Below are 26,274 nucleotides of genomic sequence, written 5' to 3'. Positions count from 1 at the left end.
CGCTTCCTGATACCATCGCTGTGTGATAATGCACCAGATGGTGAGCGGCTCTCTCGCTATTACCCTGACAATATGACTGTAATGGAAGTGGAAGTGCCACAAGTGAGCGCCAAAAAGATGGAGCCCAACTGTCGTGTTCCATAAGGTCTCTCTATAGCTGCTTCACACTTAGTGGAGTGAGGCAGGTGTAGGCATCCATATTAACATAGCCCTCGGCTTCTGCTCACTGTGCACAGTAGTGTTAGTATTGAGAATGTATATGTATGTGTCTGGGGACGTGGTTGTGTGTGCAAGTTGGTCTTACTACTACGCATGCAAGGAGGTTTTGGAAATCTAATGTGTTTGGCATCATTGCCTTTAGATTCTTACATTACTGTACATTACATACATGTTACTTGTTAGACGCTTTTATCCAAAGCGACTTACATACTGTGGGCAATCCCCACAGGAGCAATTTGGGGTGAAGTGTCTTGCCCACACAACGACATGCTGACTGCAGTGGGGTTTGAACCTGTGCTCCCCTAATTCAAACACCGACACACTATACCACTGCGCCACACGCCTCCCGACAGCTCTTCTTATATCACAGGCATGTGCAGCAGGACATGATGTTGGTCCAATACCAACACACCCACACAAGTGGTAGAAAGTATATGTAGGCCTAGTCAAGCAACATATTTCACGTATTTTTCAATACTTGAGGATATTCTAGCTGGTTTCTACATTCTTACCTACCCTACCTTTAAGGGTTTTTTTTCATATAGGACAATTTCAGTGCTTTTCATAGGCAATAACTAATAATAATAATAATAATAATAATAAACATATAATAACAAAAAAGGCAGGTTAATTAATAAACGCAAACTTTTATTTTTGACAATATTTTAATAGTACAGAAAAGTCTAAATGTTCATCTGTAATATTTGTAATCAGGACTCACTCTCCCCACTGTCAAAATCATGAACAGGGTTGACTATTTTGTTTATAAGCGGCCAGAAATGTATTTTATTCATATGCAAGGTCCTTGTTATTTCTAATTTCATTAAATAAGTGAATGGTTGTGAAATAATATCCATACAATTCTACAGTTGATAGCAATAGCTAGTTTCCAATATAACGTTAATCTATAAAGTTGCCAAGTGTGCTAGCTAGCATATCCTAAATGCAAGTAAGCTCTCGTAAATGTTAGCTAGGCGTAACGTTAATTGTTAGCTACCTATCGTAAATATACAGAAGATGGTTATTTTTTTTTGTTCTGAGAAAAAAGTCAGAATTCTGACTTTAATCTCAGAGCTAAAACAAAAATATCTTTTTGGAGAAAAAAGTCAGAATTCTGAGATTAAAGTCAGAATTTGTTGCTGTCAATTTAAATAGTTTTCAATGAACAGAAGAATTAGGCTAACAGTTTGACTTACAGTACTCGATATTTCTGCCACTCTTGCGGGCAGAAACACAAGCTACGTATCCCAAGTAAAAGTTAGCCCACCTTGGAATCGACACTTGCAAGTACTGTAGCATATGTAGTCAAGCAACATATTTCACGTATTTTTCAATACTTGAGGATATTCATGTAATGCTACTGTTTATTTATTTATTTCACTACAATTTAGGTTAACAGAGTATGTTTTGTAACCCTATTGACATTTGATTGTGGCCATTTACAAAAGGGCCTTGTCTGATTGGGGCTCCTACTCATGTTTAAATACATTTATACTACAGTAGCAGCCTCACATAAAATAAATGTCAAAAGTAGTTAAACTTTTCAACATCAATTATCTCATTTACTCTCAGAAGTATCATGTGACAGTAGCATCCTGCTCCAATGCATCAGTATTAATAGTGATGTAGTCGGGGGATCATAGGTGGTGTCATTTTTGTTGGGCAAAGAATATCATTCAATTCAATGTTGTAGCACTAAGCATGCACACACTGATAAATAGGGCTTTTATAACGTGTTGAATCCTCTGATTTTCAGAGCATCACTCAACTTATAGAGGGCAATGACATTTTGAATAAAGAGTCTGAAAACTGAAACTAAAGCAGATTTATTTTTTTATTCATTCTTTATATTTCCAGTAGCTTGCATTTCATACTTGCACTAAAAGGAGAAACTTAAATAGAGACAAAGAAAGTATCTGTTAGTACAAATCTGTTTCTTAAATACAAAACCATTTGCAATACTGTCGGAAAAGAGCATCGTTTTGGCAGTTTCCTGGGACTGCGTAAAACCAATACAAATCAGAAAATTCAATTAATATCGTCTATATCCTACATGTTGTACAATACCAAAGTCATATAAGTCGCTGATAAGCAAAACCGAAAACAATCAAAAAATTCAAATGTATATGCAATTTTCTGTCCAATTAGTTACAATACAATGTACACTGTGCACAGCAAGAAAAGAATATATATATATTCTCTACAAGTACTCTATATTTAATACAATCCTATCAACATGTTAAACCATATCATGCACAATATTGCCTCTTAGGCTGCCTTATAAGCTGCAAGCTGTAAGTATTTACAAAATAAACAAATATTCTACTTAAAAAAGAAAAAACTTGATGCAAGTTAAGAGAAAAAAAACCTTGATCCGTTCCAAAGGCCCTCAAGTGTGGTTAGTACAAGTGAACAATTGTTGCCTAATAGGAATTGATTGATGTATTCCCACACACACACTCAGATATCCATACATTCATTCATACACTGCAGAAATACAATCAGGTTCTGTACATAATGACTGCACACTTTGAAAATGCACCTGGTACGGTTTTAATTACGATTTTAGTCTGATTTGATGTGAGTGCGCTTAACTTCTTGGAGGAATCAAAGCCATCCTGTGTCTCAAGGCATTGGGATGTCTTTTAAAAAAAAAAATGACAAGCGTGTATGGAATTTTCCTCCCTCCACAGAGTCCTCTTAAGCTTATCTTATCCTTCCTTGGATGTGACTTCTGCAGTCCTACCACTGTCTCCGTTCCAGTGACTGAACTCTTGACAGAGACTTCAGGATTGAATGGTTGTTTTGAAAAAAAAAGGCACTACCTCCTGAAGGAGCGCTGCAGGAACTGAGGCAGGCTGTCACCCCCTCTCAGCGTTTCCCACTGGCCTTCAGATCAAGCTCAACAAGAGGTTACATGCAGGGCAAAGGTCATGAGGTCATGTGACAGGCCATGCAGCATTTCAGCACCCCCTCCTTCGCAGGTGAGGTGGTGACAGATGAGGATGTATCCCAAGCATGCTGTGTGCAATGCTCCAAATATTAAGATAGTTCACTTTATATATATTTACACTGTACATGATCTACTTTGTGCACTGATGGAATGACATGAAGGATTTACATTATTAAATACAGGTTCCTGTACAAGCTTTTGTATTGGAAAAAAAAAGACATGGAGTAATAGTCAACACTGATTACTATTTGAACATAGTATATAATATAGTAACAAAAACAAATATAATTCAGACGAGCACTGCATAGTCCATAAGAGATTCCTGGTACGAATGCAACACTTGTTAATATCAAAGTGTTAATTTAAATATGGATTTAGGTCATATCAGATGTTTCATGCACTGTTAAAATCAAAAATATGGTTGAGCTACTTCATTCCTAAATAATGCGTAAGGTATATCGAGCCACAGGTCTCCATAAAGATTTAAAAGGAAAAAAGGTCTTTGCTGTGGTGTGTATTTCATGTGTGGCACTGAGATCATAAAGCCATGCGGTGTTGGGACACCCCTCTCAGAGAGATGCAGGGATGGAGCAGTCAGTGCAGCACCTCACAGCGGCCTACACAAAAGAGTTTAAGGAGTTCATGGCATTAATGGGGGACGGGGCCTCCGAGCTTTCGTGGCCCTCAGCGGTCTCCCTGCTGGCACTCTTCCCACTATACTGGCCGATAAACGAGCCATCCTCGTTGAACTGCCCGTCTCCTCCGTCCCCGTAGTCAACTAAACTGTCGTCACTGTCGTCTCTCTTAACTGTCCCATTGGACGGTGTGCAGCTCCCTTTTAACGGTTTATGGTCCTCATTGTCACTGAAGGAGAAAATAACATGCAGGTGTTACAGGTGAGATGATGTGACAGATGCTACAAAGTGATTAGTGATTTTTTTTTTTTTTTAGATGGAGCACTGACTGAGCGACCTACTGTACATTCAGTAAGTGGTAAACGTTTTTTTCCAGATTCAAAATAAGTCGTTTTTAAACTTTTTTAAATGTCAGATCATGAATATGCATCAGTTAAGCAAATTTGAATTTAGCTCGCTCCATGTCTAAAAAACAGCAGCGATGAATGATTAGTTGGTTTCCATCAGGCAACAGGGGAATAAAGCTCAAGCAATACCTTGTTCAAATTCCCCCTGAAACCAAATATGAAGTGGTAAATGTATTGTCTGACAAAAGCATTTCCCGCCCCAAGACAGAGGTTGCGATGACAAACAGAAAATCCAAGGCAATGATGTGAATTAAAACTTTCAGCCAAACATCCCCCCAAGCAAGCATGATAATCACAAATTGGCAAAATGCATGAATAATCTGCAAAGAAGGTTTTCTTTGGATATAAAATAGTCGAAAAACATTCCACATCCATGAGATAAGATCACAAAGCCATCATAATGTTGAAGTGTTTTTAAATTGAGTAGAGATATTCATCAGTTTGTAAAAGCATTTTCATGGATAAAACTAGCACATTAAAGCCATAAAATATGTATCCATGCAAAGTGGGTTACATGATGAAGACTTTATGACCGGATATTAAACTTGATGATAGCCGTGAAAGAACCTGGGATGCTTACACAGCGAGCGTTTTTCTCCACAGTGACTCGACTATCTGCTGACCCTCCTCTCATGCTAGATTTACAGCACATTGACCCTCAGCCCCGACACAAACCCCTTACCTTTCCTGAGACCTACACCCCTGCGATCAGATGAGGAGATCCAGCTGAGATCCCACAACACAACACACACTCCTCGGAAGGATTACACTTTAACAGGCACTTACGCCGTTTACACACCGTCTGGATTGACAGTATTTTATCTTGCAGTCAAACAAAAACAGCTCAGTTGAGTGAAGTTATGCCTTTTATTGACATATTGTAAGGTTCCAGCTGAGTTTAATAAAACAGCATGGATAGAAAGTATTCTCTCACAAAGGCACTATAATATTTGTACACTTTGCCTTGTGTTTTATTTTCTACTGTGTTCTTTAGTCCATGTCCAATGGAGGTTCCCCTGCAGTGTAAATAGGTCTCCCTACTGTACATGAGTTTTAAAGGAGAAGTCTGGTGATAATCTACATTTCTTGTTCTTATTAAAGGTGGGGTAGGTACATTTCAGAAACCGGCTCGAGTGCACTCAAATTTGAAAGTACACAGCCGAAAGAATCCGCCCCTTCCTTCAGACTTCCTTACAGAGCACCTCCTCCAACACACACGAACGCGCACATGACGTCAGCAGACTGGTGAAAGTGGCCGCCTGTTGCTGGCGAGTCATTGAAGTACTGCTGCAATGCACGCCCAATGAGGGCACGAGATACATTTGTGCGTGCACGAGATGGAAGGCTGACAGACAGGGCGGTACTGTAAAAAGGGCGGTACTGTAAAAAGTACAGTAAGGGCCGGCTAAACAGATGACATTTTTTTATGGATTTGTTGTCAAAGCACTTAAGATATTCATTGCTATCGGGATGTTAAGAGCATTCCATGGAATATAACAAAAAGTGTATCTCGAGCCGGTTTCTGAAACTTACCTACCCCACCTTTAAAGGCCAACATCAACAACAGATTTAGAGCCAACAACAAGCAGGAGAAGTTGGAAAGTATTGTGGTAAAGAATAAAACATTGTGGGTTTTGTTCTATTTAAAGAAATTGTTGACAATAAAGAAAATGCAGAATTTCAGCAGCTTTATCCTTTAAGAAGTATAACTATTATAGAATGGCTACTGGCCTAAATTAAACAGTGTTAACCAGCTCTTGTACACTCAGTTATGATTGTTTCCCTCAAACATGCTGATAATTTCATAGAATATCCATATGCATCTATATACTGTATATCTATATATGAACAATATTTCCATTCAACACATTATTGCCTAGAGCAAATGTCCATATAGCAGATCTTCACACCATGCATGTCACATTTTATATATACTATATATCGATATGTATTTATCACAGCATAAAATCCATAGAACATATTTATGTTTACATAATACAAAAAGGAATATAAAATATAAAAGCAAGACCATCTTATAAATCGACTTGTAGAAAACAATTCTGAAATGCTAGCTATACAGAAGTAAAGTGCTTCATTTTCTTTATTCTGCGTGCGGTTGGAGAAGCAGCCTAGAATGAGGATGCTAACAAGCATGTCTGTATAACTGCTGTAAGTCAGGAGGAATGATCATTCAGTACGTTTCAATCAGGTGTGTGTATGTAAGTAGCAATACACTAGGCAAAGTCTCAATACTATATAGACTGTACACAGAATGAATATGAGGAGCTTATTAGTTGGAATGGGATTCGATGCTTAGAACCAGTTTAGGTTGCGTTGCACATGACTCTAGCTTATATATATTTTCCTGACGGTCTTATCTAAATATGTAAAACACCCAAACCCCTAAATCACTTGAACCTGAAGAATCCTGCTTCTCAAAAGACACCACAATGTCATACAAGAGTCCGACACAAGTAGTATCCAGGACGTCCTAGAACTGAGAGAAAACGTTTGTGCTTCATGGTCGTAGAAGTTCAGGTGAGGGACACTTCTTCTTCTTCTTTTTGATTTCTGTTATTAGTGGTCCTGGGTCAGTTAGTAGTCAGCTGTAAGGGTTGAGAAGAAGGAGGGAGTGCAGAGCTCCAGCCCAGGCAGACAGAGCCGATCTGGGCAGAGAGCGGGGACGGGGCAGGAGGGGTTGATGGGTAAAATGAGGCTCTGGGAGCTCCAGAGGCCGGAGCCCTTTCTCTCACCTGTATTCCCCAAAAGTACAGTCATCGTCTTTCATGGGCTGGAACTCTGGGTCTGTGTGTGCGTCCTCTTTCTCTTTGACTAATGCAAAAAAAGAAAAAGAAAGTCATGTGAAAAACCGCTGATAAGGTAGAGTAACAGACAATCATGTGGGTGTATGTGTAATAATGTATACAAGCTGTTGTCATCACACATGCTCATTATTCAGACTAGGCAAAAAGCAAAGCAGAGTAATGCTAAACATGTTTTCTTTTCCTTTTGTAAACAAGACAATATACAATATATATTTTTTATCAGTACAAATTGTTCAGTTTTAACAAGAAACCTAATTATATCAAAATATAATGTTTTCTTGTTATATCAAACAACATTCCTATTTTAAATATCAACATGTCACATTAAGTGTTCTCAGGTTAATACATAATGGATTGGTAAGGGTAACAGTAAGGAACCATAGTGTTAATTGGGAAATATATTTTAAAATAACTTCAAAACATTTAGCAAGATATATTAAGTGTTCTATTATCAAGAGATTCTAAGGATAAATCTCTTTCCAAAAAGAAACAGCCATGTCCTTGTCCTTTTAGCAGCCATACAGAGCTGTCTTAGGGCTGATTAGTATGCTTTCAGTGCACAAACAAACCAATATTCCAAAACCATGAAATCTAATCTTAAAATCCTATTAAAACAAAATTGAACGTGGCAAACAAAGCATTCGGGTGTGGGTTTATATATTAGTGTGTGTGTGTGTGTGTGTGTGTGTGTGTGTGTGTGTGTGTGTGTGTGTGTGTGTGTGTGTGTGTGTGTGTGTGTGTGTGTGTGTGTGTGTGTGTGTGTGTGTGTGTGTGTGTGTGTGTGTGTGTGTGTGTGTGTGTGCCTCTACTCACCGGGATACTTCCCTCCCTTATTCCTCTGGATGAAGCAGATAATGAGGAGGATCAGGATGAGCAGAGCGATGGCACACATGAGGCCGATGAACCATCCCTGAGTGGCGATGTCCACCTGTCTGCTCGCCACAGCTGGAGGAGGACAAGACTCAACATTTAGGACTGGATGATTTATGATTGGTGAAATAGAACACATGTATCCATAATAATATGCTAAAACAAACATGTACTGTAACGAGACATTCTCTAAGTATTACTTGTTAGAGATTTCTCTTCATGAGTGGATCATGTTAGAAGAGTTAGAAATCTCCTGGATTAAGCTAATGGTGACTTGGACGCAATATTGAAGCCTCATTAGTACAAAATGTATCTTTCTCTCACACAAGTGCACACACAAACAGACACAGGTACACACACACTATACACGCAGGATTACTGTGGGTGATATTAGGTTGGATATTAAACCACTAAATATATAAACAAATACAACTTCTATATGAGAATTACCATGGACTGACTTTCAATACGCTAAAGATTCAACCACACAATCATGCAAGCTGCTACACACTGTCTCTAGGTCTCGGCAGTTCATGCCTGGCATACAGAGTGACCACAACACATCTGTTAAACCCATGCTAGACTGGATTATAATTACACAACGGCACACACAACTACACATATACTACACAATGCACGGTACAGGGCCATGCCAGGCCAGTGGGGGAGGCGACCACCGAGGAACTGCCTCACCTGGGACCGAGACCACAAGCTCCTCAGAGTGGTGGAGCGGCTGGTCGTGGTGACCTTGGGCCACCAAACGCACCCTATAGGAGAGGCCCCCCTTTAAGCCCTTCAGCGTTACATTCTGAGAGCCGTTCACAAGCTCTTTCTGCCACTCCTCTTCACCTTCACCTGCAGGGGGGACGTTCACGGAGAGAGCCACGTTTGAGGGAGCACACACAACTTCAGATGTGTCGTGGAGATAATGACATCATGGGATGTGAATAACTACAGAAATGGGATTACACTGCAGCTAATTTGGTCTATATTAGATCGTAAGTGTAAATGATGGAGTCTATCAATGAATTATTGCCCTGAAAGTTACGCACACTGCAACTTAAGAAGACACATTTCACCACCTTCATCAACAACTTGTGAAGCCAACAAAGACATAACCACTTAAAGAATGCTGCAGATCGCACAGGACACAACAAAACTGAGTTAGAAAATATGTTTCTGGGGGACAATAAAAAGTGATGAACAAACCTGCAATATTTATTGTCCCCTGAAGTGATGCTTTGCAACTCATCTGTTTTGCATTCTGTGCGACTTGAAATGTTTTCGTATGCCATTGTGTTTCCTGTATTAGGATTTGCTGTCTGCATTTATTAGCATTTGATCTCGTTCCATTTTTAGCCACGGTTGCTAAGCACGTCTTGTGAAGTTGCTGAATATCTTTTCATCTGTTTGTGTGTGTTTCCTTACGCTGCAGTGCGTTGATCTTTCAGGGCCACCATGAATGATACATGTGTTTGACTTATGATCACAAGATAATATTTTTTAATAACAACATTGTCTAAATGACTGTGAATCTATGATTATAGTGTTCGCTAATTGAATCTATTAAACAGTAGGTGTGAGAGAACCATACTCATACAACAGGGCTTTTCATCCTCACTGCAGGTGGATAAAAACAACAGACTGCTTCAGTCAAGAATTAATTGGCATAACAAGAATGTTTGTGCCGCTTTTTGTGATGTTTGTCTGCATAAGTTCCAATGAGATTGTCGCGGGAGCTGCAAGCAACCCTAGGCAATAAGACACCTGGGTAATTAGAAAATCAATCACAGAAAGCCTCGTTTATTACATCTGGGCCCGCGTTGGCGGGAGCCAGCTTCAACGTGACTGCCAATATTTATATGCACCTGCATGAGCCAACAATGAAGTAGGAGTCTCTTGACACCTCTGTGTGAAACTGACAGAAATGAAAAAGGTGAGATGCTTTGCTTACTGTTTTTCATTATGTACTCTACATAAACGTTTTTCTCCGGGCCCCAGTACTCCCAACTGATCAGGGTGCCGTCCTCTACGAACGAGGAGCTAATGTTCTTAAAAGGACTCGCAGGCTGAGCTGAGCAAACAAGAGAAGAGACAACCATCAATATCCATCCGTGGGTCAAAGGTCAATCCAATAAGTGGCAATTAAATGATGAATAATAGTCCACACAAATGCTATTCGCATCACCCAATCTAGACCCTCATAGCCTTACACAATAGATATGTCAACTAAGGACACTATACCAACAAACTAAACAACACACAAAGCTGATCATGTAACAACTCAGGCATGAAGTCTACTGAAATGGCAGCAGTGACTGTACCCTTGTGGGGCGGACGGCGTGGAGGAGACGGTGCAATGGGATGAGGGGATTGCGTGTTTCCTGTAAACAACATGGAGAGGGGGTAAAGACCGCACCACAAACAAGACACACACGGCAGAGACACCAGACACTGAAGTCATCATACACTGCGCACACAGTTCATTGACATGCCAAGCAAACGCCTGCCATGCAGCGGGAAGAATTACTAGCAGCCAGCGTGAAGAAGTGAGAAGGGGGTCAAAGTCGCCGAAGGCACAGTGAATAAACAGCCGAGTGCTTTTAAAAGACTCTTTAAAAGAGTTTTATCACATGACATTAAAAAGCACATGTCACACAGCATCTTTATCTGTGTTGCTTTGAACGTTCCTCTGCTTTGAAATCAGCCAGAGACTTTTGGTGGGCTGCAGCATTTGAAAGGGACGAGGGGAAGTTGCTCAGTGATAAGGAGTGCATGCTTGCGTTGGGTTTTGAAGCTATCGCTGGATCTGTAAAACATGCACGACTGTAGATACGACAGTACCTGTGGCCACATCTACTTCATGCTGTGATATTAGAGCTTGTAGAGAGAAAAGAGACACAGAGAAACAACTGGAGAAGGTTCACAACAGGACGACCCCCCGCCATCTCTGTCACTGTAGGCAACAGTGACCGTAAGACATGTATGTGGGTCATGCTGCGTAATGTAAGAGATGATGGGGCTGAGGGTTCATAACAGCATGAGTCATCTTGTGTAACAATGCAACTGGATCACACTCAGGTCCCACTACACATGGATGAAGAGCTTATGTACTTCATGTCAAATGCTTAACATAAAAGATAGTGCTATGAAACTGTGCATAATACTGCAAAACATACAATGTAGGATGATTTCACATGAACACAAAACACATGGCAATGTTCTTTCTTCAAAGCAGGGCTGTTGCTTAGAAACATTGTAAACATGGATTGTCTTGAGTATTCAGTTAATTGATTAACTTTTTAGTCTGTAAAATGTCAGAAAATATTAAGAATATCTTGATCATGATTTTCCACAGATGGGGCATCTTCTAATTGCTTGTAATGTCCGACCAGCAGCCACAAGCTAGACAAATATTCAATTGACTATGATGTGAAACTTAAAAAAACAGCATATTTAACATTGGAAAATCTGGAACTAGCAAGTGTTTGCCATTTCTGTATAAATAAATCACTTTAACAAGTATTTGAGTCAATGCTGTGAACTAATAAATACATTAATCAAATAAATGAGTGTTTCTGTAATCTGGATGGTGTCTGAGGTTGAGTCTTGTTCCGTATACATTTCATAGAAGTAATGAAGATCAATTGTACATCAAATACAAAGGAAAAATGACAAAGGAAAATTACAATCATCTTTTTCATGTTTCCTCAGATGAAGGCAAGATAATCAAAAACATTTGAAGAATAGTAAAGTGTACTGAAGAGTTGGCAATACGTTTGCATGGACTTAATACTATTCTGTAGAAAAACGCTGTGTTCAAATCCTCTTACCTGAGCTAGAGAAACAATTCGTATTAATCAGCTTTCGAGTTGAGGAGACATGATTGTTATTCAATTCATTTAATTGTTGCCGTCTGCATTTGCTGACTTACCTTCGTCCATGATGGTGACAGCTTCCTGAGAAATGGCCGGGCCTGCTCCACTGACTGTTATCGCATTCAAATAAAACTTGTAGCGCGTGCTGTACTTGAGGCTGAACACAGTGACTGAGGTCTCGTTGGCGGGCAGCGCCAGCTCTTCCAACGGGCCCAGCTCATTGGAGTCATTGACTACAGGGTGGAGGATGAATGGGAGGAATAATGGGATGGAGATTGAAGTTTGGAAGTATTGAGGTAAGTTGAATAGAGGTGTGAGGAGGAGGAGGAGGAGGAGGGGGCGAAGATGAAGTTGGATGAAGGCCAATGATGAGAAAAGGTGGAAATGAAACGTTTGGGGCACAGAGGTGAAGGGTTTAGGAACAGAAGGCGGGAGTGACAAAAGTTGATTTGTTAATTTGTGTCGTTATTTAGGTACAATAACTTAAAATGCTCTACGGTCTATTTTATTTTGTACTACTTTTTTGTATCTGTCTAAACAGGATGACACTACAGTACATGACATGACAAAGAAGAACATACAGAACTACACACTACATGAAAGAAGGTGACATTCGCTTTTAAGATATGTATAAGTTCAGCTGTTTTCTTCAGCCTCACCTGGCTGATATTTGAGGGTGTAGCCAGTGATGTGTCCATTACGGTCGTGAGGAGGACTCCACTCAAGGGTCAGAGAGTCCAGGTTGGGGTTTGTCACCAACAGGGAAGTAGGAGGCCCTGGCACTGCAGAAGACACATACACATGAACATTAAAACACGTGTCCCTCTCCACTACAAGATGTTAAGATTGTTTTTTACCTTTACTGTGCAGAATGACGTGCATGGTTAAATACGTTTATAGAGGAACATTTCTCAGTGCTCAACTAAGAGTGTTAAGTGTGTATGAGCACTATTTCTCATAATAAAAAAATTGTTTGTGAGCCCATCATGGTTGATGTCGATTTTTCACAAGTGTGCTGTGAAGATTCGAAACCTCCAGGGCTCACATGCTAAGAATTGACTTCTCAGTAAAGTAAAATAAATGTTTTCGTATAGTAAGTAAACAAGAACATATTTGCATATTCACATATTCTGGAGGGAGATGGAGAAGAATTTTAACTATGTTATTATACAAAACACAAAATATTATTCCACAGAGAGTATTTTGATATGCATTTAAATAAAAATATTGTACAGGTGTCAATAACTGACCATCAACTGCAGTTAGAAAGAAAGAAAGATTTCTCCTACCTCCTTCAGGCGTCTCAAACTGCTGAGTGGGGCTGGGCGGACCCTCTCCCTTGCCGTTATAAAGCCTGACATTGAATGAGTAGAGGCTGAAGGGGTGGAGGCCGGGCAGCATGCCGTGGGTGTGGTTCCCGCTGAAGGTCAGGATCTGCTTCTCCACATGATGGGGGTTGTGCTTGTGGAGGCTGCGATCTCTCCAGTAGTACACCTACAAGACACAGGTAGCATACAGTGAGTGTTGAGTGTGAGTTATTGTAGGTTTGATTACATGGTACACTGCATGTGGTCTTCTGTACTGTACCCTGTATCCTTTGAGATGTCCTCGTATTGACCTGGCGGGCACAGGTTCCCAGTGCACCTTAGCCAGAGTGCTGTTCAGCAGCATGGCCTGCACATTTTCTGGAGCTGCCAATGGCACTGCACATAACAAGCAACACAACAACAGGTAAATACAAAGGAAACATACTAAGTACATGTTAAAGGTTACTCCAGTCTCTTGCACTTTTTTTTGAAGGGTGGAAAGAATGGATCTGCTAACTCACAGTCCTCTCCAGAGAAGCCGATGGCTGTCTGCGGCTCAGCTGCAGCTCCTTGTTCGTTCACTGCCTGAACTCTTAGCTCGTAAGGAACAAATGTGGGCGTTCCAGACACAACAAACTTGGAGTTGTTGGCCACAGTCACTTTGGTCCAATCACTGTCCACCAGCTTCTGCCTCCACATCACTCTGTAGTGAAGCCCCGGACCATTAGACTGCAGGCCTGTCAGCGGCTGCAGAGAAAGAGAAATGTTAACTTATTTTCCAACACTTAAACAATAACCAATACAATACTTTTCTAGAAAAAGACAGACAGTAAATATGGTGGACTTTTGGTGGTTGATAACGAAGAGAGAATACTAAGAAAGCAATTGAAAGCTCATTAAGGTAAGAAAATAAGTGTTTCATGGTACAATGACATATAATTAGGTTATGAATTAGGTTGTAAACACATTATTAATCATTAAGAACCATTTATAAACCAGTTCTAACATAGTTTTCATACATCAACACAGGCTCACTATTTGGCAAGAGGACTAAGCCTTATATTGGCTACTTAGCGAGAATCAACTCAGTGAACAACAGATACCAAGGACGCTGGCTGATGAAGAAGATGAAGTAAGCTAAGTAGCCAATATAAGACTTAGCAGTACAGATAAATGTGGGCTCACTATTTGGCAAGCAACCGGTCACAGTCACCCTGTTTATCTCATGTCTTATAAAAGCTTATTAATGATTTAGAAAGTGTTCACAACCTAATTAATAAATGAATTACAAACTATTCGTAGACCCTTTATAAGGGTGGTCTTATTGTAAAGTGGTACCGACATGGTAATATTTGGTGGTACTCCATGGACTACAGTAAATGCGTCCGGATTAAAACAGGTGGCTTCAACTTTATTACCTTCCATGAGATTACAAGATTATCATGTTCCGTCCCCAATCCCTGTACACCTGTTGGGTTCTCGTCTGGAGCTAAAGAAAATAAAAGAATAAAGACAATATGAAACCGCCAGTAAAGCCCAGATCAAAACACCGATTAGCTTTCAATAAAACCTGATGCATAGGCTACTTTACTTTTATGTTTAAACATCATTTTAAAGATAATTCGTATGTAGAAATCATCATTAGATTGGTTGATGATTGAATTACTATTAAAACATGACATGTACAGAACAAGACCATCAGGATCTCCACATTAAGTCTGTACCTGCAGGTTCGGTCTTAAACATCCTGGAGGGAAAACTGGGGCGGCTTAAATTCACAGCGTTTAAGGCCAGAACTCTGAAAGTGTAATGCATGTAGGGCGACAGTTTGAGGTGAGCCGTCGTCTTGCTCCCAGGGACCTCGGTAAGATTGTGCCAGTGACCTCGGTGGTGCAGCGAGTCTTCAAACTGGATCAGAAATTCTGTGCAAAATAGGAAAAATAAAAGTATTGTATACAACTGAACACTTTATACACTGCCTGACAGTCTATTTGCACAACTGGAATGACTACATATGATTTATTTTTGGATGCTGTAAGTCAAAAAGTCAAAAGGTCTGATCATGTCTAAATATGCTACATCTGGTGGTACTTTGGGCTCAAAGGACATTGTGGATTAAGCCATTAGAAGTAGATTATGCTGAAGTAGTGGTTTAAGGCTTTTCTATGGACGTTTTGGTGTGTTTTTATTGGACTTTTAGCTGACCTCAGCTGTACTTTGGCATACATACAACATCTTTAAAACCTCTTTTCAGGCCTGTAGGGTCAATTGTTTTTTTCCAAAATACATATTTGGGGATCTTTCACTGACTTTTTTTAATACTGGAATAGTGGTTGATTGTAATTAGATGGAGCCCGAAGGTTTGCAGATCATTCTGATTCTGCTCACATATCCAGCTAAATGTCAAAATGGTAATTAATTAAAAGGGATACCGCAGTGAACTAGCTTCGCATTTCCATACTTTTGGGAGACTCACTAGAGAGAGATATGTAAAACAAAATGTCAAAATGATCACACAATTTACAAAATGCATCTTAAAATCATCTGTAACTGTCCCTATCTCGTACATTCCTATTTCTTTCAAGCAACACACCACCAGTTTTTAATATAAGGCTTTCTATTAAAAGATAATACAACAGTTCAATTCATAGGTGAAAAAGGGGATGTGAAACTTGTGCCTGATTGACTTCTCTTTACAGCACCAACGGCTTGGATGAACACATGAATCACAAACGGACACAAATTCACACAACATCATACACACACATGAACACACTTAAACATACTCTGGATAGGACTGTTGTGTTCATCCCCAGGGGTCCATGTGATCTGCACACTCCTCTTTTTCTGGTCCGTCAGCTCCAGGTCAGTCGGGGGGTCGGGTCGCTCTGAAGAGGAGAAACAGCACCGGCAGCAACGTTAGCACACAGCAACAGCTTCAGAATCAGGAGGGTTCATGCCACGAGAAGATGAAGCAAAAGCAAAAGGGGATGATTTGTGACATAAATCTGTTTCTGTGTTACTAGACAATATGCTAAGTCTGTTTGTTTAACCAAGCACTCCTTTCAGTTACTTCTCCATTTCCTTTCATGTTCCATTTGGCAATCTTATGTGCCCTATAATACACATGCAGACACTGCATCATGCATATGAAGCGGCTGATGCTCAACTGAGCGTGTTCAATAATCACTCTGCATGAAATAGAGTCTCAGGCTCACTAGAGAGGTTAAATTAATGCTCATGTTTTGGAATTGTAATGATAAAGTGGATCGCATGCTTGGAATAAATGAGTGATGAGGAAAATGGTGCATCTGAAAGATCTCAAGTGGTGCAACGGGGAGCTGTCTGCTTTACAAATTATCCTTGCATTCAAGCGTGAGTGGAAAATTGCTTCCCCCTTCTCCCAAATGTTAAGTGTGTAATGCATTTAAAATGTATCCACTTTTGTGACAAATGGAAACACATACAGTACATGTTAAAGAATAAACACGTTAAAACCAATGAATAAATGCTGCTAAATCATAATGAAAAATAAATCCAAATGCAAATACAAAATAAAATATTCGGGCAACAGCATGCGCCACTTTACTAAAACATCCAACAAACAACGCAGGTCCACGTCAGCTGAGCCTGAAGGATGCTCAGGTGTGCTGCAGGTTTACCGTAAACAACCGCTGGTGTTGGCGTGGCCTCTGCCAGGAGGAGGGCAGGAGTGAAAGAGTTTAGTGGTCAGTCAGCCATAAGAAAGCAAAGAAGATGATCTGTCTCGCTAAGAAGGCCACAATCAAATATTCATGCTGCTGACACAATAGCTGGCTAAATCCGCCCCGGCCCTCCCCGGCCCTCCCCGGCCCGCCCCGGCCCGCCCCGGCCCTCTCGGGTAAGTACTCTTGAAGCGCTGAAAGGCAATCTGTTGTGCACAGTTATTGAACGGATTCACTTTTCTGGGAAGAGCTGAAACGGAGAGAGTTTTACACTTGAATAATTTGTGAGTTTGTTTGCAAAGCTGAACATACCGACAACAGTGAGCTCAGCGCTGGCTGAATCGTGATCCAGAGTGGTGTTCATGATGCAGGTGTACACCCCCGCATCGTTCTCCGTCACATCACTGATGGCGAGGCTATCTGAGTCCACGATTAATCTGGAGACAAACCATTCATACAGAGAGTTGAGATCAACAATGTCAAGTAGTCTACGAGAATAAGCATCCAAGAGACTTGATTACATTAGTAAAGAAACAGACCAATACACTGATATATATATATATATATATATATATATATATATATACCAGTGATCTATAAGATTTATATTTTATTTAATAAATATAAGATTGTTAAATTCCCGAGCTCTGTAAAATGTCTTATTTATGGCACATGTATTTGTTTAGAGTTAACATATTTATATTTAATTACAATAAGCAGTATGTATTCCACTCTGTATTTATAATGTTAAATTTAGTTTAATCATATTATACATGTATCTAGTTTACTCATTCTTGCATTTTATTATTTAAATTCTACTATTGTGTCACTTCCATTTCCACTTCTTTTTTCACTGTAGGAGAAACCTGGAATTTAGGATTTACATCACCAACAACTACGCTCAGCTATGACATGACAACAGAGATGGGGACTCGAGTCTGCGACTCGGACTCGAGTCGCACTTAAGTCGCACACACAGAGACTTCAGACTTGACTTGGACTCGTGACCAAAAGACTTCAGACTCGACTTGGACTCGTGTGTTGGGACTCGTGAACAATCATTGTGTTTTCTATTTTTGGCGTATTAAAGGTGGGGTAGGTAAATTTGAGAGAAACCGGCTCGAGATCGCTAGAATTTGAAAATACACAACCGGAGATAATCTGCTAGAGGCTGCTACTTCCTTATAGAGCCCGCCTCCTCCAACACACACGAACGCGCACATGACCAATGAGGGCACGAGATAAATTTGTGCCCAGATGGAAGGCTGACAGGCAGGTAGGCCATCCAGTTATTTTAGCCGGGCTCATTACGCAGACGTGCGCGCCTCTGTTACTACCTCGTAGTAACACAATAGCGACCGGCGGCACATCTGCGGCTTATTATACATCCATGACCTGCGGTTGTACCGCTTGTAATTAGGTTCAACTACAAAAACTTCGAACAAAACGCCGGCGGCACCAACAAAAGGAGCGCACACTGCAAAGTCTGCAATATCAAAATCAAGGATGCTGGCGCAACAACGTCGAATTTCATCAGGCACTTGAAAACTCACCCGGAGAGGTCAGTCACATTAACGCATGGACGGTTAGCAAACATGTTTAGCTCAGCATCAGCTATGTAATGTTAACTTAGCTTGCTACTAGCTTTGTATTTGTGATACTGATTTCTGATTCTGAAGTGTTTTGCTGGATCCATCATAAGTAATGTAGACAGACAGTAAACAAGTGTTAGCGCTCTTAAAAAAGGAGACAGCTCTGACCTTTCGTCGTCGGGCAGCTCTCCGTCGTCTTTGAGCCAGGTCATGGTGGGGATGAGCGAGGGGTCGTGTTTCACCTTACACTCAAACACCACCGACCTGCCTCTCTGGACCACTTTGTACTCCGGCTGCTTCAGGATCCGGGTGGGCTCTGATGGGAGGAGGGGAAGCTTCAGTTTTAAAGAACTAAAATCAATCATTTGAAACATTAAGCCTCAACAGAGAAACAAACATATATATATGATCCGTTTTGAATAAGGCTTGAATTCAAAGGTTAGTGTTCGGGTTGATACTGTTATTTTTTAACAACATACTTTTTTATTGAGGATACTAAAACGTGCCAATTACAGTAAAGGCAACAACAACAACAACAACAACGGTATCTCATGAGATTGTTGGTTTTGTGATCAAAATAAAATAACATCAAGAGAGAGGCAATTACTTTTAGGTAGCTGTAACCTGAAGACTCATTCTGTCATATCTGCTGTCATAAAGACTTAACATCAAATGTGTCAACAAATTAGATATATTGATACAGTAGGTGACTATTTTCCTTTTTTAGTCTTGGTTCTACTGTGAAGCTCTGCTTTACCAGACATTTAAAAAAAAAATCAAAATAGAATTGCACAAGCTTTTATCACACACATCCCTCTGTAATAGCGCTATGCGAGTTGTCAACTAGTTTCACGCACTCCCTGGCTGATAATATTATTACCATTTGAAACGGAGGTGATCTTTGGGGCCATAGACCTCGGCCTCCGTTACGGATTGTATAGCTTCGTTGGTGGCGAAGTGTATGTCATTTGTGCATCCGTTTGTCGCGATCTGTCTGTGTTTTAGTTTGTCTGCCTCTGTTTCCTGTTTGTGTGTGAAAAGTGTTCCCCCTCCCGTTTTGTCTGTTGCTGCTGATTGTGTTCACCTGGTGCCCTGTGTTGTCTCCTCCCCCTCACCTGTGTCTTGTTGGTTTGATTAGTCTGTGTGTATTTAGGTGCTGTGTTTCTTGTTAGTGTGTGTGAGATCCTTGTGGCTGCTGACTGTGTTCAGGGAGGACAGTCACATTGAGGCTGTGAATCACGTGCCCATGAGGAATACATGCCCACACCGGGTTATATTTGAACTCTCTGCCTCTGCCCCCTTGCTTGGTTGGGCTGCTCAATTGTCAGCATCACACCATTAGTGCAGAAACACTCACCTTTGACCTCCAGGTAGACGTGATTCTCGTAGTTACCGAGGGTGTTTCTGGCTACGCAGGTGTATTTGCCACTGTTCCTGGCCTGAGCTACGTGAATCTCCAAAGTCCCGTTGTCATGCACGATGTAGGGGTCTCCATCCAGGGTGCTGGCGCGACTGTCTTTGAACCTTAAACAGAGAGGAAGCCGCTTTAAGCTTTTGAATAAACACAAAACACTTTCCTCTGTTAAAAGATCCTTAACTCACCATGTAATTTTAGGGATGGGTGACCCAAAGGAAGCGCAGTCTATCAGGGCCGGGTGATTTTTGATGACCTGGTAGACTTTGTTGGATGGTGTCAGCACTCTGGGCGTCTCCGCTGCAATGAGGCAGCAGCGATTATTGGCGCGTTATGACACTACGCAAATCAATGGAAATGGAAACGGCACTCCACCACAAATGGAGCTTGTGTAATGAACTTACAGAGCACATTGACAAAGGCGTTGGACAGGAGGTAGCCGTAGTCGTTGGAGACATTGCACTGGAAGACGGCGCTGGATCCCGTCTGCACATCGGTGAAGATGATGGTGTCGTCCTCCACCTTTCTGCTGAGATCCTTAGGGGAATCTGTTCGTGGGAGAACAGGGGTTACCGAGGCAACTCTCTGTTTTCTGAGTGACACCAACATGCTCAACGGACCTTTTGAGAGTCTTTGTTGCTAAACAGATACTGTAACTTAAGATTTTAAACATTTACGTATCCAACATAAAGGTCTGGATATCACACTTTTTGAGTGGCAACTAAAATGTTACCGTAGCATAGATTATTTAAAAAATGAAATTGTAATTGGTCAGTTTGTCCATTGCTGCTCTGTGTTAAAGTAACAGTTGATTAATTTTGGAGAAATCAAAATGCACTGTAAGTAGGGAGAGAATATTTATGTTTCTGCACCAAATATGATGCAACAACCAGCAGCAGCATGAAGACTGGAAACGTGGGGGGATAACACATAGGACAACAGAATCTCCCAACAGCACATTCATTAAGACGTATCTTTCTTGTTAACCTGTACAAAAAGCAAAGTGTAAAATGGTCAAGTTGTGGTTTTACAGGGGATAATGTGCAGGATTGTATTTTGGCTAGGTGTAGTTACTTCCTGTTGTCTCCCCTAGTTGCCCAGCTATCTTAAGGTTCTCCAAAAAAATGCTCAACTTTTCATTTACTACCAAATTGAAACACTGATGCAATTCAGTTTTGTTTATTTTGGGGAATATAAAAATGGGGCAGAAGAAAAACACATTTATAACTCACTGAATCGGAGAAAAACACGTTAATATTCACAAGTGTGGTGTATCAAAAAAAGTCTTGTTTTGATATCAGTCTCAAACTCCACCATAGGTAAGAGAAATCTACACCGTATCAATTATTCACAAATCTTCAATAAAAAGGAATTATTTAAACAATTATCAGCTTATATCAAATTGAAACTTGTGTGTTTTTATATGTTTCTAGATTGTGCTTCTTATCATTTTAATTATTGTTTTATTATTTTACTCCCATTGTGTTATTTATTTATTTATATTGTATTTATTGCCTGCACAGCACTTTGGTCAACTGAGGTTGTTTTAAATGTGCTGTATAAATAAAGATTGAGATTGAAACTGAAAAGCCATAATACGGCATCTTCAGTCAGAGGAACAGGTTGCACTCACTCTCGATGGGGATGCCGTTCATGGCCCAGGTGACCAAGGGCTTGGGCGTGCCGCTGGCTCTGCAGGTCAGCACGCCGCTCTCTCCCGGAGCGAGGACCAGGTTCCTCGGGGCGCCGCTGATCCAATATGGAGCGGCTGAAAATAGAATGGAGCGAAGCAGAAGGCTGGACAATGAATCACTGAACTCACTGCCCTGTTGGCATCTGTGCATAAATCAATTATGAGATGGAGGGAGAATGAGGAGACAGGAAGAAGGATTGACTGTGTCGCCACATGGAGAACGAATGGCCTGATGGGAAACTGTGCGCTCCATCAGAGACACACCTTTGACATTGACTTTGATGGTGTGGTGCACCGAGCCCAGACGGTTCCTGGCGGTGCAGCGGTATTCTCCGGCGTCCGATTCTGACACGTTCACAATGCGAAGGGTTTTCTGGTAGTGGAGGAAAAACGTGCGCTTTGCTGGGAGATCGCCGCTCACTTTGATCCAGGAGACTTCGGGGGTGGGCCTGAATTCAATGAGAGAGAAGACAAAGAGTGTTGATGACACTCGAGCAGGTGGGCACTTGAGGCTTTTCGGGGCTGAAGTAATGGCAGATTCTTTCACTTACAGTCCTTCGGCAATGCACTCCATCTCCAACACCTGTCCTCTCAGCACCATCTTGGAGCTGGAGGGGCCAGATGGGATGAGGAAGGTTGGCTTCCTCTCATCGGCTGGCTCTTCTATAGTTACGCACAGAACAGATTCACGGAGAAGAAAATATTACCATCTCCTCTACAGGCACTTCACATTCCCAGTCCTTTCTTCTCTGCTCTCTCTCCCTTCTTTAGTGAGTCTGTTCTGCATGAGGGCTAAACCACTTTTACAGACCACATTCTCATATTTTATGATTAGATTTATGAGTAGATGTAAATCTTATTTCCATGTTGTGTTTTATGGCTATTCATTCTGTATGTATTTAGAGACAATTAATTGCCCTCTTGGGATAAAATAATGAATATAATATAGGATTGAGAATGTAATACATAAGCATCTGTTTTTTGCTAGTGAATTAGTAGATAAGTAAAATGCTTGTCATAAAATAATAATACAATAATCGTTATTTATGTTTATGATAGTGATATTGAGAACACATTAACAAACTGGCTTGTGAGCAATTCATTGAGAAACTGCTTCCCCGTTTCTGATTGGACAGGTGTTGTAATCTTGAGACAAGGATAAAAACAAATGAGCTTTTGAGAAATGAAAAATGAAGTGAGATGGAAATATGGGTGACAGAGATTAAGTACTGGAGGAGCAGCGGGGAAGAGGGATTTTGAAAATGAAGATCGCAGCTGGCTGTTTGACAGGAAAATGGAGGAAATGCAACTAGAAAGACCTTTTAAAATATCTATATTTTAGGAGCAAGTTGTTTATCTCGTATATGATAACAGTTCTTAACATACATTTGATTTCTTCTATAGTAAAAGTAGTTTTCAAAGCTTAAAAAAATTAATTTCAGTTAATTAATTAGTTCAGTCTCTACTGGAGTTATCATGCAGTACTGGTTTAAGCCGTTCACAGGAGGAAGTGATTAGGTAATAAAAGGTTTTTGATTGGATAGAGCAGGAGTGGCAGCAGGAAAGAGATTGGATTTAGGGGTTAGGATTCAGCTACAGTTTAGAGCTCTATGTTGGGGGGTAAACACTAGAGGGTGCCAGATCCCAGCTCTGAATGAACCCGTGAGATAGTGAAAAGCTTTGGGTTGTTGGGTGGAAGGGTTAGTGTTAGTGGGTATAAGCTAGAGTTTGGAGATTGGGGGGTAGACACCAGAGGATGCCAAAACTCACCACTAAATAAATCAGTTTCATTGTAAAAAGCTGCCATTGTGTCATTGATTGCATCCACTGTAACACAACAGAAAAATCACACACGTTGAAACAAAGTTGAAATCATCAGGCATATGGAGAAAATAAAAACAAATAAACATGAGTGTTCAGAATTAAAAACAAAAATTGACTCAAATATGACAATAAGATGCTTGTGGGAACAGTGTGCCATCATGTCAACAGCAGAACGCTCCGTGAATGAGAGCAGTCTTTGTTGCTGGTGGAGAGTGCGTATTCAGAACGTCTCACAGAAGTAATAAAATGAACGGCTGCCTCGCAGATAGCGCTGGGAGCCATGAGAGCTCTGACAATATGTCTTTTCAGTGGGATGACGAGCGCAGGCGCCTCCTAGGATGGTCTCAGAGATAGGAAATGTTGCTTCCCTCCTACACAGTCATACAAGCACATACTACTGTGAATGAACTGCCTCATGCGGACACATAACACACACTCGTCCTCCAGCGTCTCCGTCATGCTAGTTCATTACGCCTACATTTGACTTCCTTGATCTTGGTTTCTCCTTCTCTCAGACAGACACACACACACACACACACACACACACACACACACACACACACACACACACACACACACACACACACACACACACACACACACACACACACACACACACACACACACACACACACACACACACACACACACACACACACACACACACACACACACACACACTTACTGTTGAGGACCTTGACGGAGATGGGTTGTTTCTGCTGGATGGTTTGTGTGTACGGGAAGCGGGCGTAGCAGATGTAGTCGTTCCGGGAATCCTCTCGGAGTACATTAGAGAAGTAAAGGTCTCCGTTCAGGGACTGGGACACCCTGCTGCTCTGAGGCAGCTTCTGGAAGTCTGAAATGTACAGCACATTCAATATTTACAAGCATACCACAATTTCAACAAATGTTATTAAGTTTATAAGGTCAAATTCTGGATCAAATGTTATTTGTATATTCTTAAAGTTTTCATGGAATGTGTTTCTACCCAAGAAATAGTCTCTCCTGACTGCATACATCAATATGACACATTTAGATAAAACTTATAATATTTATTCTTGACCTCAACAGAAGTTCTATCCATTATCTGAACATTAAATTGAATCACATTAAACTAACCAGTTACATTTTAACACAATTAACGATTCAAGTAATCATGAACTAATTGAGGGTGATACTAAGTGGGATGGCATTAAATAAACAGCACCAAGGATGAGACGACTAATGGCCTCTAATTAAATACTCTTCTCAAATTTTAGACCACATTTCTCAAAAGCCCTTAATTCCCTGCCACAAACAGGGCAAGTGACGGTCACAGTTGTTCAAATTAATATGTCTTAAGAATGTAAGTGAAAGAGGCATGATAATGATAAAAGCCAAATACAGGCTGTTAATGCTAAGAAACACTATTGAGGATTTGTTGGGATCAGACACAATTTTGCTACAAGGACATATTTATCAGACATTTCAGCAACAGTGTGTTATAATGTCTTCATGTATGAAGCTAAAACCCTATCTCCCTCTTATCTTATCACTAAAGCACTTACTATTGTCCATCCAGAATATGATGGGAGGGGGCAGGCCAGCGGGGGGGCGACACGGCAGCACCATGGACACGCCCTCCTGAACGACCATCGCCTTGAGCTTCTCCTTCGACCACAAGGGGGACCCTGGAGAAGGACACACGCGTCAGTGGAAGAGGAGTCTTGTAAATGACAGTAAATATGGGTTGCTAATGGACTGTTGCCGACAGGATGACAGAGGTGACGAGGCAGGATGAGAAGGATGATGGCTGACTGAATAACCAAACACAAGAGGAGAAACACAGAGGATAATTCGCTCCATCTACTGCTACATCCCTCAGAGTAACGTGCTGCTTTCTACATGCAACCTTTACCTGTCAGGAGTTCTCTTAAGAAGGAAAATGAAACTTAAGTGTTTGAAAAAGAAAAAAGAATGATATGAGATATTTATGACGTTAAGAAAGTGGAAGAAAAATGAAATGATAGAAATAATAGACTTGTATCCCTGCACTTACTGGACTGTTGTACGACTATGTTGTTGGAAACAGCAGTCCCGTGTTTGTTCCTCGACGTGCACTGGTACACAGACTCGTAATTTTCGGCCTTCGCTCTGCTGATGTCCACCACCATCGTCCCAGAGTGGGGCTTCATGGTGACGTTGGGGTCCTCGTCAATGTCAAAGTGGCTCCCATTTCTGGTCCAGGAGAAACTAAAGGGGGTAAACGTACATTAAAACGTTAACAAAACATTGCTATGATAATCTGGTGAAGAATACAGACACCATGCTGTATTGTAGTATTGTAAGTAGCTTTAACATTTATTACGTGTGTTTAATTACAACATTATTGTGAAAACACGTAGCAGGGTTCGGTGACAGAAAGGAGATGTCATATTTCTGTGCACCAATCACAGTTTAGCAACGTTTGAAGCCAATCAAATCTGAGGATCAAACCGCACAGATTAACAGATTTTCTTGTTTTACTTTAACTTTGATTTAATGTAAAAGAAAAATATTTGAAACACTACTCAAGAGATTCAAATTCTTTACCTGCATTTCACTTTTTCAAAAGGATGTTTGAAGGAAGACTTGATTTAAGTGTTAAGGTCATATAAGGTAAAGTAAAGGTCCAGGGCTGAGAATGTATTTTGTTCAGTATTGGTCATCATATATGTGTGTGAGAGAGTGTGAGTGTGAGTGTGAGTGTGAGTGTGTGTGTGTGTGTGTGTGTGTGTGTGTGTGTGTGTGTGTGCGTGTGCGTGTGTATGTGTGTGTGTTTGTGTGTGCATTCAAATTAATTAGGTGCTACACTGAGATAGATAGAGGGAAGAGGATGGCATAATTTGGAGCAGAACATTCAAAAGCTTTAGCAGCAATCTGTCTCAGTAGAGTGTGGCATCTGCATGAATAAAATACCTTTTTTTATTTATAG

General features: G+C 40.8%; 1 protein-coding gene across 18 annotated transcripts in view; it reads right to left on the bottom strand.

Moving 5' to 3' along the window:
* Positions 1-2,045: 2,045 nt before the first annotated feature.
* LOC117447720 (neuronal cell adhesion molecule-like) overlaps positions 2,046-26,274 on the bottom strand; it is an 80,968-nt gene continuing 56,739 nt past the window's right edge. For 6 of the 18 annotated variants that reach the window (XM_034084566.2, XM_071203557.1, XM_071203554.1 and 3 more), the window contains 28 exons: positions 25,360-25,553; positions 24,869-24,991; positions 24,007-24,177; positions 23,268-23,324; positions 22,049-22,160; positions 21,762-21,946; positions 21,438-21,572; positions 20,209-20,352; positions 19,993-20,104; positions 19,748-19,914; positions 18,559-18,706; positions 17,111-17,235; positions 16,757-16,786; positions 15,881-15,982; positions 14,819-15,016; positions 14,513-14,583; positions 13,616-13,841; positions 13,375-13,490; positions 13,077-13,281; positions 12,447-12,569; positions 11,844-12,020; positions 10,754-10,789; positions 10,234-10,293; positions 9,864-9,983; positions 8,603-8,764; positions 7,853-7,984; positions 6,968-7,046; positions 2,046-4,036 (listed from right to left, as the gene is read on the bottom strand). In XM_034084566.2, the coding sequence (XP_033940457.1) occupies positions 3,790-4,036; positions 6,968-7,046; positions 7,853-7,984; positions 8,603-8,764; positions 9,864-9,983; positions 10,234-10,293; positions 10,754-10,789; positions 11,844-12,020; positions 12,447-12,569; positions 13,077-13,281; positions 13,375-13,490; positions 13,616-13,841; positions 14,513-14,583; positions 14,819-15,016; positions 15,881-15,982; positions 16,757-16,786; positions 17,111-17,235; positions 18,559-18,706; positions 19,748-19,914; positions 19,993-20,104; positions 20,209-20,352; positions 21,438-21,572; positions 21,762-21,946; positions 22,049-22,160; positions 23,268-23,324; positions 24,007-24,177; positions 24,869-24,991; positions 25,360-25,553 (3,757 nt within the window). In that variant the 3' untranslated portion in view covers positions 2,046-3,789. The remainder of the gene's footprint in view (positions 4,037-6,967; positions 7,047-7,852; positions 7,985-8,602; positions 8,765-9,863; positions 9,984-10,233; positions 10,294-10,753; positions 10,790-11,843; positions 12,021-12,446; positions 12,570-13,076; positions 13,282-13,374; positions 13,491-13,615; positions 13,842-14,512; positions 14,584-14,818; positions 15,017-15,880; positions 15,983-16,756; positions 16,787-17,110; positions 17,236-18,558; positions 18,707-19,747; positions 19,915-19,992; positions 20,105-20,208; positions 20,353-21,437; positions 21,573-21,761; positions 21,947-22,048; positions 22,161-23,267; positions 23,325-24,006; positions 24,178-24,868; positions 24,992-25,359; positions 25,554-26,274) is intronic. The other 12 variants (XM_071203560.1, XM_071203558.1, XM_071203559.1 and 9 more) reach the window with 12 other exon arrangements.

Source organism: Pseudochaenichthys georgianus, chromosome 6, assembly GCF_902827115.2.
Source record: "Pseudochaenichthys georgianus chromosome 6, fPseGeo1.2, whole genome shotgun sequence".
Classification (NCBI taxonomy): domain Eukaryota; kingdom Metazoa; phylum Chordata; class Actinopteri; order Perciformes; family Channichthyidae; genus Pseudochaenichthys; species Pseudochaenichthys georgianus.
The sequence above is the reverse complement of the archived record's forward strand: the minus strand, read 5'-3'. Positions and strand labels throughout refer to the sequence as shown.